At 36.7% G+C, this 19,635-nt stretch overlaps 1 protein-coding gene across 1 annotated transcript in view; it reads right to left on the bottom strand.

Moving 5' to 3' along the window:
* Positions 1-19,635, bottom strand: part of LOC150078438 (RRP12-like protein) — a 496,297-nt gene that overhangs the window by 313,060 nt on the left and 163,602 nt on the right. Inside the window, exons 13-14 of the mRNA XM_090384563.1 lie at positions 5,223-5,258; positions 2,530-2,672 (exon numbers count right to left, since the gene is read on the bottom strand). Coding sequence (XP_090240689.1) covers positions 2,530-2,672; positions 5,223-5,258 — 179 coding nt within the window. The remainder of the gene's footprint in view (positions 1-2,529; positions 2,673-5,222; positions 5,259-19,635) is intronic.

Below are 19,635 nucleotides of genomic sequence, written 5' to 3'. Positions count from 1 at the left end.
GAAATTTAAAAAAAATTTGTCTGAATTAGAAATGTGTACATATTCAATCTACTCAGAAGTGTTCCAATTTGTCTAATAAAACTGTTTCAAAAAGGTAAAAATTTTCTGAAAGTCTACAGATTCAACTACCTCACATTTTCTGCCTTTTCGCATATATGCACAACACAGGTACTAGGAGTGATGTGCCGCAACACACAACTGCTTTCAAAATGCACCCAGTGTGCCATAATGCACATACGAGCAGTCATTCTTTAAATGGGCAACCACCAAGTGCCATAAACATAAAGGGCACATGAAATCAACAACTGCTCAGTATTGGCACACTGAATGAATGCTTTGCAGTAATGTTTGACTTTTGTTTATACACTTGGCACAGAGTTTATTTGTTCTTTGCTTGTGTTAATGTATATGAATAAACTTTTCATAAAATTTTAAAATTTGTACTGATTTACAGCTCAGCACAAAAGGAAGTGTCTGCTTTTTTCCTTTTGAATTTCAAACTTTTAATTTTCAACCATTAGATATGGATTTTCGGAATTATGGGGACATCCAAATGTTGATTTTTTTTTTTTTTTTTTAAATAGATAGTCTATTCTGGTTATTTGGGACATGTTGGGACTATTGCATTTTGGTCTGATTAAGCGGCTGCCCCAATTATGCAAAGTTTCACATAAATAGTTAAAAATACATATGACCCCTCCTTTACAACTGGTTCGCTGTACAATCAAATCACATTACAATGGATACACCATAGTAAAGTACCGCTCACTATACGATATGTAGTAAGCACCGGGCATTGTGATCATGTTTGTGAACTGAATTTTAATTCTATTAAACAGCGATTCTAATTAGCAAAAATAGGAGGAATATTATCCACAGGCTATAAAAGTAAAGATATATTAAGCACAAATTTATCCTTTATTACCTTACCAATTAAAAAATTAAATGATAAGTGAAAATCGGAATAATATACGTGATAATCAGAATAATTAATACGTATTGTAATATGTACATGCTAACTAGTTGATATTTCTGTTCACTGACATTTGTGGGTGGGGATTAAAATTTAAAACAGTAAAAAGATAAGCAATCAATAAAAAAGAATATGACACACAAATTGCAAGTAACACGATACAGGCAAGTGAGAATGGAGTAACAAGTTATGAAGCTTTAAAAATAGGAATGAAGAGAAGATACTGAAAATTAATATTTTTATATGATTGAAGATTTCGTGGAAGTGTAAGCACACTTTACCATAATAACCCGCAGAATTCCAGCTGTCGGTATTATCGCAAATTCAATAAGATCAAGTTTACTATCCATTTATGATAGATTTCACTAACAGAAAAGCCCAATAAACAGGTGATTGCTAATTGTTTTTATTGTTTTATGGTTGTGACCTCCAGAAATCCAACTGAACCACGAGGTACAGTCGGAGGCAATCGTAGGGTAATCTCCAGTGCTGCAGTCTCCTGCCCCGATCAAACAACGTGTTGTCTTAAGTAAACCCTAGCTATTTTCTCTATTGGGTTCTGTTTGATAATCAGGTTAATCGGAGCAGCCATTTATTTGTCCCAAATAAATGGCTGCTCCGATTAACCAGTGGCCCAAATAACCAGAATCCACTGTATTCAAAAAATTACGACACATTGAACGAGTCCTCTCACATTAATAGCAGCAAACATGTTAACTCAAACACTTTTAATTATTATCTGCTTTCTTTTAAAATTGCTTCTTACAAGGGAATATCAAAAGGTTTTTCCCAACCATGTTCTATATGTCTCAGGAGGATGAGATTTGGAACATATATCACTCCTACCCTATGTGGTCACCATCCAAAGCGACACATTTCTCCCATCTTTTGTGGTATTTCTTTATGCCATTATTAGACAGTATCATTTTGCTCTTGAAACCATGTTTCTTCCACAGGAATTAATTTTGCATTTATAGCATTTATGCCAAAAAAAATGCTTTCCCCACAAAACTGATTTCAGCTGTGGAAAGAGGAAGAAGGTGCCAAGATAACATACAGCAAAACAGAATTTCATAATGGATTGATATTCAATTTTATCCATGATGACCCTCTCAACATTCAGCTCCGTAACAAACAAAACAAGAATCAGAGCAATGAAACTTCTAGCACCCGACTTCTACTCAAATAATGTCACCCCCCCTCCCCTTCATAGAAGCTACTTCATTAAATGGATCCCACAATGAAACACTATAATCATAGTTTATTATTGTGTCGGTTCCTTTACTTCAAGATCCTTAATGTCTAATGGACCCTTACTGATAATCAGGTCAAATATTTATTTCCTTTATGACCTCTGTAACATGCTAATACAGGAATCAATCATGAAGCAAATTACTGTTTGATATTCAACTTTATCCAATGAAACTCTCTCAACATTCATCTTCATAACAAAAGAAACATAAGAGAGCAATGAAACTTCTAGTAATACCCCCTCCCTTTTTGATACCCCCTGTATGTGAAACAACACATTCTTCTTGATCTTTAACCAAGCTTACTTTTTTCCAGTTATCTGTAGAGGTAATGACTCGAGAACAATGCGAGGACCCATGACTCGAATGGCAGTTCCTATAACTTGATGGATTTCAGCTGTAATTGCAGACTGGTTACTTTCTCGCAAATCTCCAAGCAACTTCAGACACTAAAAGAAAGATGTGTGAATTAATTTACTCCTTTTTATATAATCACTATTAATATTTGCACTTCAATAATATAACCGGATATGCATTTCTTCTGTTGTTCTACAAATGATAATAATAATAATAACAAGCAATTCCCCCCGCCTCAATAAAATATGTATCCATGTGTATTTTTCATTAACACAAATATGAAGTTAAAATCAACTGAATGTTTCTGGAAACTGTTTTTAAGGTGCTATAATAAGAAGGTGAGGGATGTCACAAACCAAATACTAGTGGAAATTTTCAAGTGTCATTAATGATGAAATTACATTAAATGAAATGTTGTTAGGTACACATGCACAGAAGACATTAGGAGGACTGTTGAGAATCTACTACAAAAGTAATTATGTTAGACAAAGACCACAAAGAATATTTAAATCGCTAACCACTATTTGCCTAAAACTAAAGACACTATTGTGACACCTGCTTCAAAGCTTACTGGTCTATCAGAAAAGGAAGACCTCTATTAGCAATGAAAAGTTGACCTCTGTCACTAGAGGGCCAAAGCATCCACAAGATATAAGTGAATACCAAAACAAATACAATTTTAAAACTATTTCAATAACTATGAAACATAATTCCAAAATTTTACTATGTTGCATAATTCAGTAGTGGCATCTGCAACTCTACAAATTAAATTCCTCTACCATAGAATAAATAATTTTAAGAGGATTCCAACTTAAGGGGGGGGAAAAAAAAAATCAGTCAGTTCAAGTATTGTTATGATTAACTTTAGTATTAGTAGTGGCAAATGATGCAAGAAAGCAAGCTTACATAACATCAACCACAAAACACACACACATCAGCCCTTCTCACTCCACCTCTCCATCCTCCTCCAACAGTTTTCTAGTTCATCCTTGAATTTATTCAAACTACCAACTTCAACACCAGATGGAAATTTGTTTCAATCAAATTTACTCGCAGGTGCCTAGTCTAGATGCTGCAATTCACAGAATTGAAGTTTTTCCTGGTAAGAGCAAACTTTTGTTCCTTTCATCAATCTTGCTGCTCTTCTCTGCACCCCACCCCCAACAGATTCACACCCTTCCATAAATGAGGCTTCCAGCTCTCTATGCAGTACTAGCCAGTGCCTCATAAAACAGGATAATCACATCCTTATATCTACTAGCAAAACTCCTGTGTATCATTGACAAAACACCATGAGGTACCCTAGCAGACTGTCTGCACTGTTCAGAGAACTTCATATCTGAACTGCACAATTATTCCCAGGTCTTTTTCATTTTCCATTACCCTGAGTGTGGTACCACACCATTGGTATATTAATCCAGCATTTACTGCTGCCCAAATGAAGTATCACACAGTTGTCAATGTTACACTTCAATTGCCATTTCTCAGCACATTTTCCTAATTTTTCTAGATCTTGTAGCAGCAGCACACCCTGATTACTGTGATCAACCACCTGCCAACCTTTGTATTATCTGTAAACTTAGGCATATCAGGCCATCATCAACAGCATTAATAAATATTGAAAACAACAACAGCCCAGTACTAAACCCTGGGAGTCTCCACTAATAACATTTATCCAAGAAGAGCAGTACCCAATGATAACAACTGTCTTTCTCTCTTCTCCCACTCAACCATTCCTTTATCCATAGCAGTAATGTGCTCTTAATGCCACACTACCTCAATTTGCATAGCAGTCTTTTATGTGCAACAGTATTGAAAGCTTTTCTGAAATCTAAATATATGATGTCAAAATTATTTTTTGCATCCTGTTCCTTCATCACTGTGCCATAGTATCCAATCAGATTGGTCAGATAAGACCACCCCCATAACAAATCCATGCTGTGTATTGCAGTCTAAATGCATTTTTATCCAGATGATCCTCCATTAATTCAATAACCAGTGACTCCATTATTTTGCCTAGAACAGAAGTCAAGGTCTGTAATTATTCTGCCCCCTTTGTGAAGTGGGGATACATTTGCACATCTCCAGTTAATAGGGAACTGTCTGAATGTATAGACAATCTTGTTATCTAAACATTTGCTGACCTCTTTTACTGCCTCTCTTAATATGATTGGATGACACCTTGCATCCCAGGTGCCTTATTTACATTTAGTTTCAACAATTTCTATTCCACTTTCCCCTCAGTTATCACAAAATCAGTTACCATCCTGTTACAGTTTGATAAACTTCTGCCATCCTCTTGCCTAAAGAATTCCTCATGTATGAATGTAGATGCAAGATACCTATTCACTCCATAAGCAACCTGAGCAGTATCATCAACAGTTAATCCATTTATATCTAAGGGACCAATGTAATTCATTCCCTTCCTTCAAGTTTTAACATAAATAAAAAAGTCTTTGCATTCTTTGCCAGACTTCTCGTAATTTGCCTTAGCGTGCCTAAACTGCTTTGTAACTTTTTACTGCCTTCCCAGGCCTTTTAAAATAACATTACTTCAAAATTTTATTTAAAAAAGTATTACAGAATATGTAACATTGAAAAAAAAAAATTACACTTAATAAAAAGAATTCAAATTTCCTTACATTTGTCATAATAGGATGGCATTCCTTTCCCAACACCTAAAATATAAAAGTGCATAATTAACAGAAACTCAAACATGGAAATTTTAATTGTTAAACTACATAACATACTATTGAATTAGAAGCATTCTGTCTGATACAATTACTTCTAAATTAAATTAAATTTAATTTTAAAAAATTAAATTAAAATAAAATAAAAAACAAAACAATTACTTCTAAACATGGAAATTTGAACTGTTAAACTACATAACATACTACTGAATTAGAAGCGTTCAGTCTGAAATGATTCCAATCAGAAGTGAGAAACAAGAACATAAAATAATAATATTAATATAAAAACAGAGCTGCAGGGCTCAATAAATTCTACGTTGTAACAATATATAAAAAAAGAATAAGAGATTACCTCAATCTTTTATAAAAAAGCTTTCGAATAAAATAAATTAATGAATTCTTTCATTCATTGAGTCATGAATGATCCGATGCATTTCGGAACCGAAAGTCAAGGGCCCCCAACCCGATCCCGTACATTGAACAATGGTATAAACAACAATAACTTTTTAAGATAAAGAATTTAAAATTGCAGCCAGACCTATGTTGAAACTCCACAATATACTGAGAAATCACACAGTTCTTTCTTTTTTGGTACAAGTAAATGACCTTGTATATAACATTTCCTGTAGTCAATGTGGTTCATTGTATCAAGGCTCAATGCAGTGTACCCTACAGTTACACCTGAAACAACACAGCACTTCGGTCCACACATCACACGCAGTTGCATCAGAATTGGCTTTTCATGAATGACTTTCAAGAAATGAAAGTCATACATTCCAACTTAATGAAGTGAAAATTCTGAATATACAACACAATTACATAAAATTATTAAAAAAATTAATATATTAAAAAAAAATTGTCCTTACCTACTTTCGGATTTCTGGTCTTTTCTACGCATGCACTAAAACAAATAATCTCTCTATTTATTGGCTTAACATTAACACACTCTTCATGTTTTTCCAATCCATGAACAAGATGATTAATCAAAAAACTTAGTCTGTTAAACAAAGGAAAGTACCATAAAATTTTAATTAATGTGTTCACCAAAATTTCATAGTCGTGACTTCAATTATTTATCACCTTAGGAAGAAAAGCAACATTCATTTATATTTTACACAGTTGTGATTTTATTTACTACCATAATTAATTCCTCCGTTTTAATTATTTTGATGAAATGTCTTCTCGTACTCATAGTTTCATTGGGTTGGCTTGATGTATTTTGGGATTGGGATGGAGCCCTCGACTTTCGGTTCCGGGATGCATCAGATCATGTATGGCTCAATGAGTGAAAGAATTCATTAATTTATTTTATTCGTTTATCTTATTCGTTTACATTTGGAGAGCATTGACTAGAAGCATTCTGCAGAAAAGATTGAGGTAATCTCTTATTCTTTTTTATATAAAATAATAATGTACAAAACTCAATTACAAAAATTAAAAACACTAGACCTAAAACACTAACACAAGACTAAACATTAAATCAAGGTTTTACTGTGTATACAGTAAAACCTTGATTTAATGAACTGTATGAAAGTAGGATTAAACTGAAAAGAAATAATTTTTGCCAATATTGCTAGAAAGTCGTGAAAAATATTGTCCTACACTATGAAATAAAAACTAAATATATTTTATTGACTCTAATGGAAGCTTATTCAGAGCCTGAAGAGCTCTTGGGTACCCTGCTGAAAGTTCAGCATGACATCCTGCTGATATTTGATATGCTTGTCAAACTGATGGAAAGTGATAAGAAAATCCTGACTCCCATGCATTCTCTATGATATGGATCTTGTAAAGGGCACAGGATACACAGATTTGGCGTAGTAGTAGTAGTAATAGCAGTGGCATTTGATGCAAGAAAACAAGTGTATAAGCTTATATCACACCATTCCCTCCAAATGCCTGTCCAGTTCCTCCTTAAATTTATTCATCAACCTATCAACTTCCAACAACGACAGATGGAAGTTTGTTCCAGCAATTAACCACCCGCTGGCTAAAGACAAATTTCCGCACATCTAATCTACATCTGTCTTTTCTTAATTTGAATTTATGCCCCCCTTAGGGGGCATAAATTCAAATTAAGAATCTGAATCGTAATCTGAACAAGTGGAAGGATCCAGTCAGAATTCAGCGCTGCTGAACCCATTCAAGGCCTTATACACCTCAATCAGATAACCGCGCAGGTGCCTAGTCTCCAGCCACTGCAATTTGCAGAACTTAAGCCTCTCTTGATAAGAGGATCCCTTCATTCCCCTCACCTTTACAAGACAGATGTAAATCTACATCCATTTCTAAAATGAGGCCTCCAGACCTGTACGCAGTACTCAAGGAGTGGCCTGACCATTGCCTTATACAGAGGGATAATCACCTCCTTTTCCCTGCTAGCAAAATTCCTATATATCATTGACAAAACCCCATGACCTGCCCTGGCAGCCTGTCTGCATTGCTCAGAAAACTTCATATCTGACTGCACAATTACTCCCAGGTCTTTTTCATTTTCTACCACCTTAAGTGTAGTACCACACAGTTGGTACGTTTCTCTGGGGTTACTTCTACCCATATGCAGTACTTTGCATTTGTCAAGGTTAAACTTCAGTTGCCACTTCTTAGCCCATCTGCCCAAATTATCTAGATCCTGTTGTAGTAGCACACTGCCATTACTGTCATTAACAACCCTGCCAACCTTTGTATCATCTGCAAACTTCAACATTAAGCCTGATATATGTTCATCAATATCATTGATAAATATACAAAACAACAGTGGACCTAACACCAAACCCTGTGGGACTCCACTAATAACATTAGTCCAAGAAGAGCAACACCCTCTGTCTTCTCCCACTTAACCATCCTTTTATCCATTGTAGCAACTTACCCTTAATACCATTCTGCTCCAATTTGTACAATAGTCTTCCATGCGCAACAGTGTCAAAAGCTTTCCTGAAATCCAAATACAGTCTGTCCTCGTATAGCACGATAGTTGCATTCCTAGAAACTCTCGTGCAATGCGAAATCGTGCAATATAAACAACAGGCCCTATGTAAAAAGTGGGGTTAGGTGCCGACCACCCAAGATTGAACACACATTTGGAACCAAAACATTACCAAACACAATAAATAATCGGGTAATTTTAATCGTTATAAAATACGTTAAGTATTTTATAACGATTAAAATATGTAATAAAAATATTATAATAAAGTATTTTTAGTATTTTTTAATACTAAAAAATTTATTATATTAAATAAAATAGTCGTAATAAAATACTTACGTATTTTATAATACGTAATTATAATACGTAAGTCGTAATAAAATATTGCTAATGCTTTTGCTTCTATCGTAAGCAAACTTGCTTTTTGTTTGATTTTCTATCCAAACAGATGACAGCCGTTCCATCTCTTCCAATTCTTGTGTCTTAATCTAATGGATTTTAATTACACTTTGAGTTGTTCCCGCTATGAAAGTTGTTTTTATTTTCTCTGCATTCTTTGTAATTCTCGGCGTTGCCTGATTTAGGTCTATAGCACGTGCAATATCACATGGTCTTTCATTTCGCTCAAAGCGTTTCACAATTTCATATTTTTTCTCTATCGACAGAGGCGGGCAGAAGCCTTACAGGGGAAACCACGGTGGGCCGGAGGCCGGTGTGATTTTGGCCATAAACCGTAGTATGAGGCCACTATAAATTTTCCCGGTTAAGAATTTTTGATCCAGTCCGCCTCTGTTTATCGATATTGCTTTTTTTTTTTTCTCTGAATCTGCAGTGTCTTAGCCAGAACGCTTCCTTTTCACACCTTTTAAGTATTTTACTCATTTTTAGGGAATAAAGCACAATTACAAAACGAGGAGGCACGCTTGATTCACATAAACAAAGCTGCGCGCGTGTAGCAACTGAATAAACAACACGGTCGAGATACACTATTAACACCTCACATTTTACTAAAGCACATTTCTGGGGATTATTACCATAAAACAATAAAAACAATTTCCAGTTGCGTTTCTGCTAGTGGAATCTGTTATAAACTGGTAGTAAACTCCATCTAATTGCATTTGCTATTATATCGATAACTGGAATTGTGTTGGTTTTTTACGTTATTATGGTGAAATGTGTTTCCCCTACACTGATATAAAACACATAAATACATTTTCAGAATCTTCTTCGTTCCTATCGTGTTGCGTTCAGTTGGGGTGATTCCGCATTCGACTGCCATTTCTTGTAAACACAAAGGCGAATCGTGTATAAGCGAATTCGGTTCGTGTTATATAAGATAACGTTCCCCTATTTATAAATCGTGTATGATCGAATTCGTGTAATGTAAACACGTGTTATACGAGGACCGACTGTACAGTAAACCCCCGCTATTCGCGGGGGTTACGTTCCTGAGAAATGTCGCGAATACCGAAAACGCGAATACTGAGTTATGGCTCCCACAGTAATAAAGGGGTTTCGTTCCAAAGTATGAAATATATAAGAAAAACTAGTCTAAAACTTGGTCTACGTATGTACTGCCAACCAATATGTACCTTCATAATATGACTATGTACATAGACAGTACATAGTGAAATGCAAGCATATGGCATCGAAATGAAAATAAGAAACAATTTAATATTAAATATAATATTTATTAGAAATTTCAAACAAATCTTTCAAACCAGCACCTTTGCTATAGCTAAAAAACTTATCCCGCCAGTGCTATCACCCATTTCGCTAAAGTGTTGATAAAAGAGTTTTGCCTTTTCACGAATGATGAGTGAATTTAACGGAATTTTATTTTGAGTTCGGTCTTCTATCCACAGATTTAAAGCTTTTTCCATTTTTTCTAATTTAACATCAAGAGTTACAGAGCAAATTTTTGAAGCAATTAGCGCATTTTCACGGACACTACGGTGGATTTTTTCTTCCGATTTTTTGATTGATCGTACCGTTGACTCATTGATTTTATAATGTTTTGCCACTGAGGAGACACTTTCACCATTAGAAATTTTATTTAACTCAATTTTATTCGCTAATGTCATCACCTTCTTTGATATTTTCACATTTCTCTTGTTATTCGTAACCATATTTTTGTATGGGTTAGAAAGAACTTGTCCACAATAAAGTCACTTTCTTCCGTTAACACACTCGAAAAAGTCTATTTTACACTGCAGAACGGTAGATTTATCATTATTGTAAGCATATAAATTAAAAGCAAACGACGAAACCTTCCATGATAAGCGCATAACACGTACTGAACAAGGATTAGCCAGAAACATTCACGCTCGCGATTTTTTCACCCCTCTTCTCCTACCCACTGAGCGCTGTTTTGACCGGGAAAGATAATTTTAACCACGCCCATGTTTTTTTATGGCGGAAAACATTCATGGCGCTTTAAAATTCACAATTTTTTAGGTTTCATTTTATATTAAATCGGCGATCGCGAATAAGCGAAACCGTGAATACAGATACCGCGAATAGCGGGAGTTTACTGTATATGATATCAAAATTATTTTTTGCATCCAGTTCCTTTGTAACCACATCATAATATCCTATCAAATTTGTCAGACAAGACTTTCCCTTAACAAACCCATGCTGTGTCTGAATTATTGCTGCAGTCTTGTCTAGATGATCCTGCAATGCATCTTTAACCAGTGACTCCATTATTTTACCCGGAACAGAAGTTAAACTAACTGGTCTGTAATTACTCATGTCACCCTTTAATCCCCCTTCGTGAATTGGGGATACATCTGCATATCTTCAATCCGTGGGAACCTCTCCTGAGTCCAAGGATGCTCTCATAATTATGGCTAAGGGTTTGCTTAGTTGCTTTGCCGCCTCCTTTAATATAACTGGATAGATCCCATCCAGTTCCTGATAGCAGCAGGAAATGTAAACAGAACTTATATATAGCATTTTAACAAGTTACCTTCAATAGCCAACAAAACATCAAAAATGATTTCTACAGTATTTTGATTATTCTGTCTAATTATCTACAACTGTGTTAATGAAATAAACACAAGCTTACTCATTAACCATATTTAATTTGCTTTATTGTTAATTAAAATGGTTTAACTGATAAAAAAATACTATAAGACCAATGCTTTTATATCAGATGTTGTTGTTGTTTTGGTTTTTAGGAGCATTAGCAACTAAGGCCATATTGCTTTGGGATATGCGGTGGTCATTCCCTGACCTTTCCGTATTTGGTGGTGATGGGCTCGAACCCCGGTCTAATCAAGAAACGTGTGCTATGCACTGCTGCTCCTTCCCACCTGGCTACGGTTTTATATCAGTGAATACCATAAAAAATGAAAAGCTGGTTTCAATGGATGATGTTCGTTTTTTAAGTATTTTAAAATGAAGTTTTCTAAATCGAGGTTTTATTGTTTTAGCAAAACTAAATGGTTTACTGATGCCAGGAGTAAGAAAAGAGATTTCCCACACAATGGCACATTAAATTCACTATATAAAAGTGAATTAATATTGCCATTTTGGATCTCTCTGCGATTCCACTATCAGCACACTATTAGAAGGAAAGAAAAGATAAAATTATGATTGCAAAACTAGTATAAGTTAACAACAATTTAAATAGTTTCTAAGATTTAAACAATTTAAATAGTTCTACCAAAAACATGCTACTTTAAAAGACCTTTAAAAATTAAGTCCAATTTTAGAAATAAAATTAATTACGTTAACTCAAGCTATTTAAAGTGAGAGGGTCTTCAAGATAGATAAATACAGGCAGTTCTGCTTTACGAGTTTTCGTTTTAGGAGTTTCCGGGTTTACAAGTTTTTTTTTTTTTTTTTTTTCAAGTCCACTCAAATTATACAAGGAGGCAAGTTTATAATAAAATAAGAAGAAGAAGAAGATAAAGAAGAACATTTGCACATACAAGCACCTAGCAGAGCTGTTCACCCAAATGGAAATCCACCCAGACACAATCCCAGAGTTTCTTACTCAAGGAATCACACACCTGAAAGCTAAGGACCAAGATACAACCCAGCAAAATGCAGGCCGATCACGTCTCCCAACAAGTACAAGATTCTGACGAGCTGCATAACCAAGATGATATCAGACCACTTGGAGAGCCAGAACATTGTGGCTGAGCAGCAGAGGAATGCAAGCAGATGAGCAAAGGATAGAAGGAATAATTAACCAACGATGTATAGAGAGCATACAAGAAGCACTGCATCCATTATATGGCCTACATTGATTACAGCAAGGCCTTCAACTCCGTGCCGCATAGCTGGCTAACAGAGATACTTAAGGTGCACCAAATCAGTCTGACAGCGACAAACTTCCTAGAAGCAACCATGGCAAAATGGAATACTACCCTCAAGGTCACTATCACAAGACCAATCCCCCATCAGCAGAGGAATCTTTCAGGAAGGCCCTGAGCCGACTGTGTTCAACCTGCTATCCACCCTCTCAACAACAGCAAGTATGGACAGACCGTCAAAGAAGGAAGGAAAAACCTGTACACCCGCCTGATGTACATGGATGACATCGAGCTCTATGCAGCAACCAAGAACAACTCCAACAGCTGCTCTGGATCACCGAAGGATTCAGCAATGATATCAGGATGGAATTTGGACTGCACAAATGAAAGACCCACGAATTGCATCATGGTAAATTAGTCAGCTGAAACTACCAGCTAAAGACTGGTAAAGAGATTGAAGCCATGACGGGGGAGAGATCTACAAATGCCCAGGGATAATGCAGACTTAGAAGCATCAGGATATCAAGGCCTGCCTGAGTGAAAAATACCATCAGAGACTCAGAAGCCTGCTGAAAGAAAGGAACACAGTTAAAGCCATACACATCTATGCAGTCCTCCCAGTGCTAACATACTCCTTCAAGATCATAGATTAGACTAACACCAAGCTGGGAGACATCATGAGAAAGACAAAGATGACAAGAGTCTCCAACACAACCCGAAGTTGGTTGTGAAGAGATCAACCATAGCTCAAAAAGGAGGAAGGGGCTTAATAGACCACATCAAACAACTGAAGAAAGCAATAGTGAACCTGAAGGATTATTTCCAAAAAAACACAGTACCACTCTACCAGGCACAAAGAAAGACAGACAAGCGGCACACCACACTCAATCTCAGCAAGGAGATCCCTCCCGCCCAGATGGAACAAACAAAGCTAGAAACATGGGAAAAGAAGATACTACAATGACTTCCATCAAAACGACATAGACTGGATTCCAATGCATGGCTCACAAGCAGGATGCTCTTCCCAGAGACTGAAGAATTCATGACTACACGACTGGGTAGCTAGGATAATATATCAGAAGCTAGCACGAAAATACCAGTTGATCAAATAAGGTGTACCATTATTACATGTACGAACCCCAGGCTATACTAGAGACCCCAACCCACAAGTTGTACTGGGGCCATGCCATAATAAGAGACAAGACAATCCCACACAACAGACCAAACATAACCCTTATCAACAAGAAGGGAAAGGCTACCGATATGATCAACATAGTGGTGCCCAACACTGGCAACCTCCAGAAAACCTAAGAGGAAAAGATCAGGAAGTACACAGACCTAAGACAAGAGATCAAAGAGAGATGGCATATGTAACAAGCAACGACCATCCCAATCATTGTGTCAACCACCGGTATGGTGCCAAAACCCTACACAAGAGCCTAGCAACAATAGATCTCCCAAAAAACACCTACAAGGAACCTAGAAAGTTGAAATCCTGAACATCTGTAGGATAGTCAGAGATAACAGCCAGACATAACAACAACTGAGATGTTCTACCAGTACTCATCATGGAGTATAAATTGTACTCCCTCCCCACCATCAGGAGAAATAATGTAATAATAATAATGAATAAAACTAAAAATATTAAAAAATGAAAAGATAAAAAAATAAACAGAGCCAATCACAATTTGCACATTTCTAAAAATGTAACAATCCAATCCCACCATCCTTGAACCATGTCAGATTCTCTATTTCAACTACCTTGATAAGCAACACTGTCCAATAAACAACATGCAACTTGAAGGTCAACTTCAGGAGATCTCATCTCCCAGTACTCCCCAAAATTTTGTATTTGTCCCCTTGTTCTTGATTGGCTTCTCAAAGCGAAAATATCTCTATTCATTCTGGTTATTTAGGGCTTTTAAACATCTCTATTAGATCATGTGGTCTAGTTGGCACATTCTGCAGTTCAGGGTGTGACAAATAGACATCATCTGAGATGTTCTCCATAGAAGAACCCTTAGCACTACCAAACAGTGTTGCCATTCTCTGGATCCATTCTAGAAGTTCTATATTCCTTTTTTTATTTTATGTGAGGCCTCTAGACCTGAATACAATATTTTAAATGAGGTCTGGCCATCATTTCATCAAAAGGAATAATAACATCCTTCTCCCTCCCGGTAAAGGGCCTAGTTTGGTTTGGTTTGGATTTTACTGGTGCATTAGCAACTAAGGCTATAATGCACCAAATTAAGTTGATATATAAATAATTTAAGCTTACAATGACCTAATAAATTAGGTCACCATGTTAAGATATATAATAACATAGGTATAAAATATATATCAATAAAGAAATAAAGATAAAAAGTAAATTTCAGAGGCAAGTAAAAATATTTACTGATTTTAAATAGCTAAGAACAGCAGACACGTGGTCACTGTCAGACAATATCTGACTGAGTGTATAAGGCTTGGCCAGATGGATAAGAGTGGTAAAATATAAATTACATTCATGTCTAAATGTGGGCACTCAGTTAAAATGTGATGAATAGTTAAAACGATGCCACAATTCTCACACATAGGAGAGTCATCTGCCCTCAGCAGAAATGCATGTGGAAGATGACTTTGTCCTATGCAGAGGCAAGCTAGAACAACTTCCTCTCTGCAGTTTCTGTGCAAACTAGACTGCCAGTGTCGGTTCACAGGCATTATCTGATAGAGCTTGTTTGTGACCTGCTCATTTTAGAGTTTATATAAGTAAAGAAATCCTTGCTGTTTTTCTTAGCATTATTTGACAAAGATTTCTCATAATCTGCCTTTGCCTGCCTAACCTCCTTTGTGACTTGATTACAGACTAGCTTATATCTGCCATAAGCTTCTGTGTCGCCTCATAATTTATATGCATTTTTCTTCTCTGTCACGAGTCTCATTAGTTCATTTGATAACCATTTAGGCCTAAACCTTGAACCTATATTTCTTAATAGGTATGAAACTTTTAGTAGCTTCCACGATTAATTCCTTGAATGCTTCCCACTTAGAATTTGATGTTGGTAACATCATCAGTTGATCCCACTGTACAGAATTTAAAAACTGTCTGAGACCACTGTACTCGCCTTTACGGAAGCAAGAACACTTTTCTTTACCCCTGACGGTAATTATATCTTTAAGTAAATCCCACATCACTACCACCTAGTGGTTCCTTTATCTGCAAATTCTTAATACATGAATGATCACTGCTGATAACTAGATCAAGAGTATTGCCCTCTCTTGTTGCCTCTCGAACATGCTGTATAGTGAAAAGTCTGCTATTTAAGCTTCTACTTACAATAGACAGAGCATGGGTTTGTTGAAGGGAGGTCTTGTCTGACCAATTTGATTGGATACTATGATGTGATCACAAAGAAACTGAATATCAAAAATAATTTTGATATCAAACACTTGTATTTCAGGAAAGCTTTTGATACTTTTGCACATGGAAGACTGCTGTACAAATTGGAAAGGTATGGCATTAAGGGTAAGTTGTAAGGGATGGTTGAGTGGGAGAAGACAGAGTGGTAATCAATGGACACTGCTCTTCGCGTACAAATGTTATTAGTGGAGTTCCCCAGGGTTCGGTGCTGGGCCCATTGTTGTTTTGTGTATTCATCAATGATACTGATGAAGGTACTGGGGATCCTCGTTATCCAAGGATAATTGGTTCCAGAAATTTCCACTTAACACGGGAAAAAATTTTTGTAATGTTTATTATTTAAATAAATTAAACTAAGCATAATATTTTAAGAATTCAAGATTCTATATCTATATAATATCGGTGTAGATACACCACAGACAGCTCTAAAGAAAATGTACGGGAGTAGTGTGAAAGGCATCATTTCATCTGTACGTATTTCGTATTATGCTCATCCTTCACTACGAGTTGCCAATATATTGCACTACCTTGAATAAGTAATGCTTCACTAACAGAGAAGACTACTGTTGCTTATTCTCAGTGGGCCACCACCCAGACGGCACTGTTTCAAAGCTAGTTGGCTTTTCATAGGTGCGTGGGCAGGTACCCTGGTATCGCAAGTGAAGCGTTTCTTATTCGAGGTAGGGCAATACATGAGCAGCTCGTTGTGAAGGACGAGTAGATATGGTGTATCTACACCAATATTATATAGTAATGGTTATTATGTACTTGTACATAGTTAACAAATGGATGAAGGAACTGAAAAATGGGAAAATTAATTTATTAGACATTTTTTGTTATAAAAGAAGATCGTTCATAAAAAAAAAAATATATTCAAGTGCTTGGTCAATTTTCTCAAGGGAAAAAGCTTTAATTCTTTAATTTTCAAATCCTCGTAATTGCGTGGACTCGGATACCAAGGGCCCCCATCCACTGTATATCAGGATCAATGTCCAAGTTTGCAGCTGATACAAAGGTTGGCAGGGTTGTTAACAACAGTAAAGACAGTATGCTACTCCAACTGGATCTAGAGAAGTTGGGCAAATGGGCTGAGAGTGGCAACTGAAGTTTAACATTAACAAATGCAAAGTACTGCATATGGGTAGCAATAACCCAAGAGAAACATACCAACTGTGTGGTACTACACTCAAGGAAGTGGAAAGTGAAAAAGACCTGGAGGGGATAATTGTGCAATCAAATAAGTTTTCTGAGCAGTGCAGATGGGCTGCCAGGGCAGGTCATGGAGTCTTGATATATAGGAAATTTGCTAGCAGGGACAGGGAGGTGATTATCCCATTGTACAAGGCAATGGTCAGGCCACACCTAGAGAACTGCGTACAGGTCTGGAGGCCTCATTTTAGGAAGGATGTAGAGTTGCTAGAATGATTACAAGATTGGTGAGGGGAACAATGGGGTGCTCTTACCAAGAAAGGCTTAAGTTCTGCAAATTGCAGTGCCTGGAGAGTAGGCACCTGCATGGTGATCTGATTGAAGTGTATAAGGCCTTGAATGGGTTGAGCAAGCTGAATGATGATGGGAATCTTCCTCTTGCTCAGATTAAGAACCTGAGGGGGCACAGATTTAAATTGAGGAAAGACAGTTGTAGAATAGATGTGTGGAAATTTGCCTTTAGCCAGTTGATTGGTGGAACAGATTTCCATCTTTTGTTGTGGAAGTTGATAGCCTAAATAAATTTAAGGCTGAGCTGGACAGGCATTTAGAACAAACGGAGGGATGAAATTGTTTTTTTTTTTTTTTTTTTTTGGCTAATGCTACATAAGCTTGCTTTCTTGCATCATATGCCTCTACTAATGCTAATAAAGTTGATCACACTTACTGCATCTTTCGAAACTTCATGCAAATCAGTTTGCATTTCCTTCGCTACTAATGCACTATATTTGGAGCAATTTCATTTATTCTGCCATTAAACCTTTATTTTCTCCTGTTAATGCAGCCATCAGTACAAATCACAACACAGTTGTCCCACGTTAGATTATTTGTTTGAAAAAAAATATTTATAACATCAAAAATCTTCTGGCCCATCGTTCTTCCTTCCAAAGTTTTGCAAAATAGAAAATTCTCCAAAATATCCCCCTCGTAGCAGTATCCAACATATACAATAATTTGAGCAAGGTTTGAAATATCTGTGGATTCGTCTAACTGTATTGCAAAAATTGGACTTTCACTCAATCGATTTAATAAATTGAATTTTATGTTGTCTGATAGCAATAATACGCTGCGAGACCATCTCTGGACCGAGAAATGGTTTTTAAATCGTACTTTTCTCCATGCATAACTGAAATAATTTTTATTGCAGAGAATGCACCAAATTACGAAGCAGCATAAAGCTTGCGTGCTATATATACACACTTTGCTTACTGCTACTGTAAATTCAAACCTCTGGCCTTTAGGCAATACAGTACCGGCAATTTGAGAATTTGTGCTCTAAGAAGCACAAATTAAGAGCTGAAGGGATTAACGAAAGGGATTAATTGAGTAGTACTTCTGAGTAATACTCAGTTTGAGTAGAATTTGAGTAGTACTGAGAAGATGCACTAGACAGCTGCTTTTTGTGTGTCTATAGCCAGTGAGCAAATTAAGGCATATTCCCGACGTGGTAGGCAGTTGGGTTCATTTGTATCTTAGACTTAGTTTGAGTAGCAAGGTCTCTACACCTACAGTATTGAAAAAGGCATTTTAACAACAGGTTTTTGGCTTTTATGTACACAAAAAATAAATTTATAAATTTGCACCCCACAGTTTGTGCACCACTGGCCTAGATGATACTTTCTGTGATGTGCTTTACTTACTCATTAATTTTCCCTTAGCTGAATGTAGTGGTATTGAACGTTGCCAGAAGCCTAATTCCTTTCCAGCTGGCGTGATCGGTCTTCCAACTTGGTATCCTCGACTGGCGGTTTTGTCTCCCATTAGAAATGGTGGATAACACAAGGAAGTGATTGCTACCATAAAGGTTTTCTTCAACCTCCCATGCACACAGAGGCAGGAGGGAAATGGAGCAGATGGAAAGATCGATGGCAGTAAATGTACGGGTGGCCATGTGGGAAAAAGGTGTTAAATCCCACATTTAGATCATTGTTTTCAACCAATCGCTCAATAATCTGACCTCTTCTATTGATGTCAGAACTACCCCACAGAGTATCATGTCCATTGAAATCCCCTAATAATAGGAAAGGGGATGGCAAGTGCTTAATGAGATCATCAAGGTCTGCCTAGGGGATGTCGTTCCCAGGCGGCAAATAGATGGAGCAAACAGTTAAGAGGAACCCTACTGTAAGATGAGCTGCTACAGCCTCTAGGTTAGTGGTAAAGCTTGGAAGGCTGGAAGGGGTGTGGCTACCCACAAGGATGGTAACTCGTCCGTGGGCGGGTCAATCCCCAGCTCTGTCTTTGCGAATAACTGAACAGTTACACAAGTAAGGGTCCTCATTTGCTTTTAAATACATCTCCTGTAAGCAAAAGCAAGTTGGTTCATGCTTACTCAGGAAAGTCTTGATGTCATCAATATTTCTACAGAATCCACAGCAGTTCCATTGTAGAAATTTAAATGTACACATTATTTAGATTTATTGGGTCCATCTGGTGGCTTCCGAAGGGCTGAGGACTTAGTTTTCTCAGTCCCGGATTTATCTCTCTTTGGAAAGAGAGAGCGTTGGCCTGTATCCACATCATCTTCTTCTTCTTCCACAAAGTTCCAGGACAGACTATATT

The sequence above is a fragment of the Mastigoproctus giganteus genome, chromosome 11 (assembly GCF_048544385.1).
Source record: "Mastigoproctus giganteus isolate SK-2022 chromosome 11, ASM4854438v1, whole genome shotgun sequence".
Classification (NCBI taxonomy): domain Eukaryota; kingdom Metazoa; phylum Arthropoda; class Arachnida; order Uropygi; family Thelyphonidae; genus Mastigoproctus; species Mastigoproctus giganteus.
This window is presented reverse-complemented; position numbering and strand designations above follow the sequence as displayed.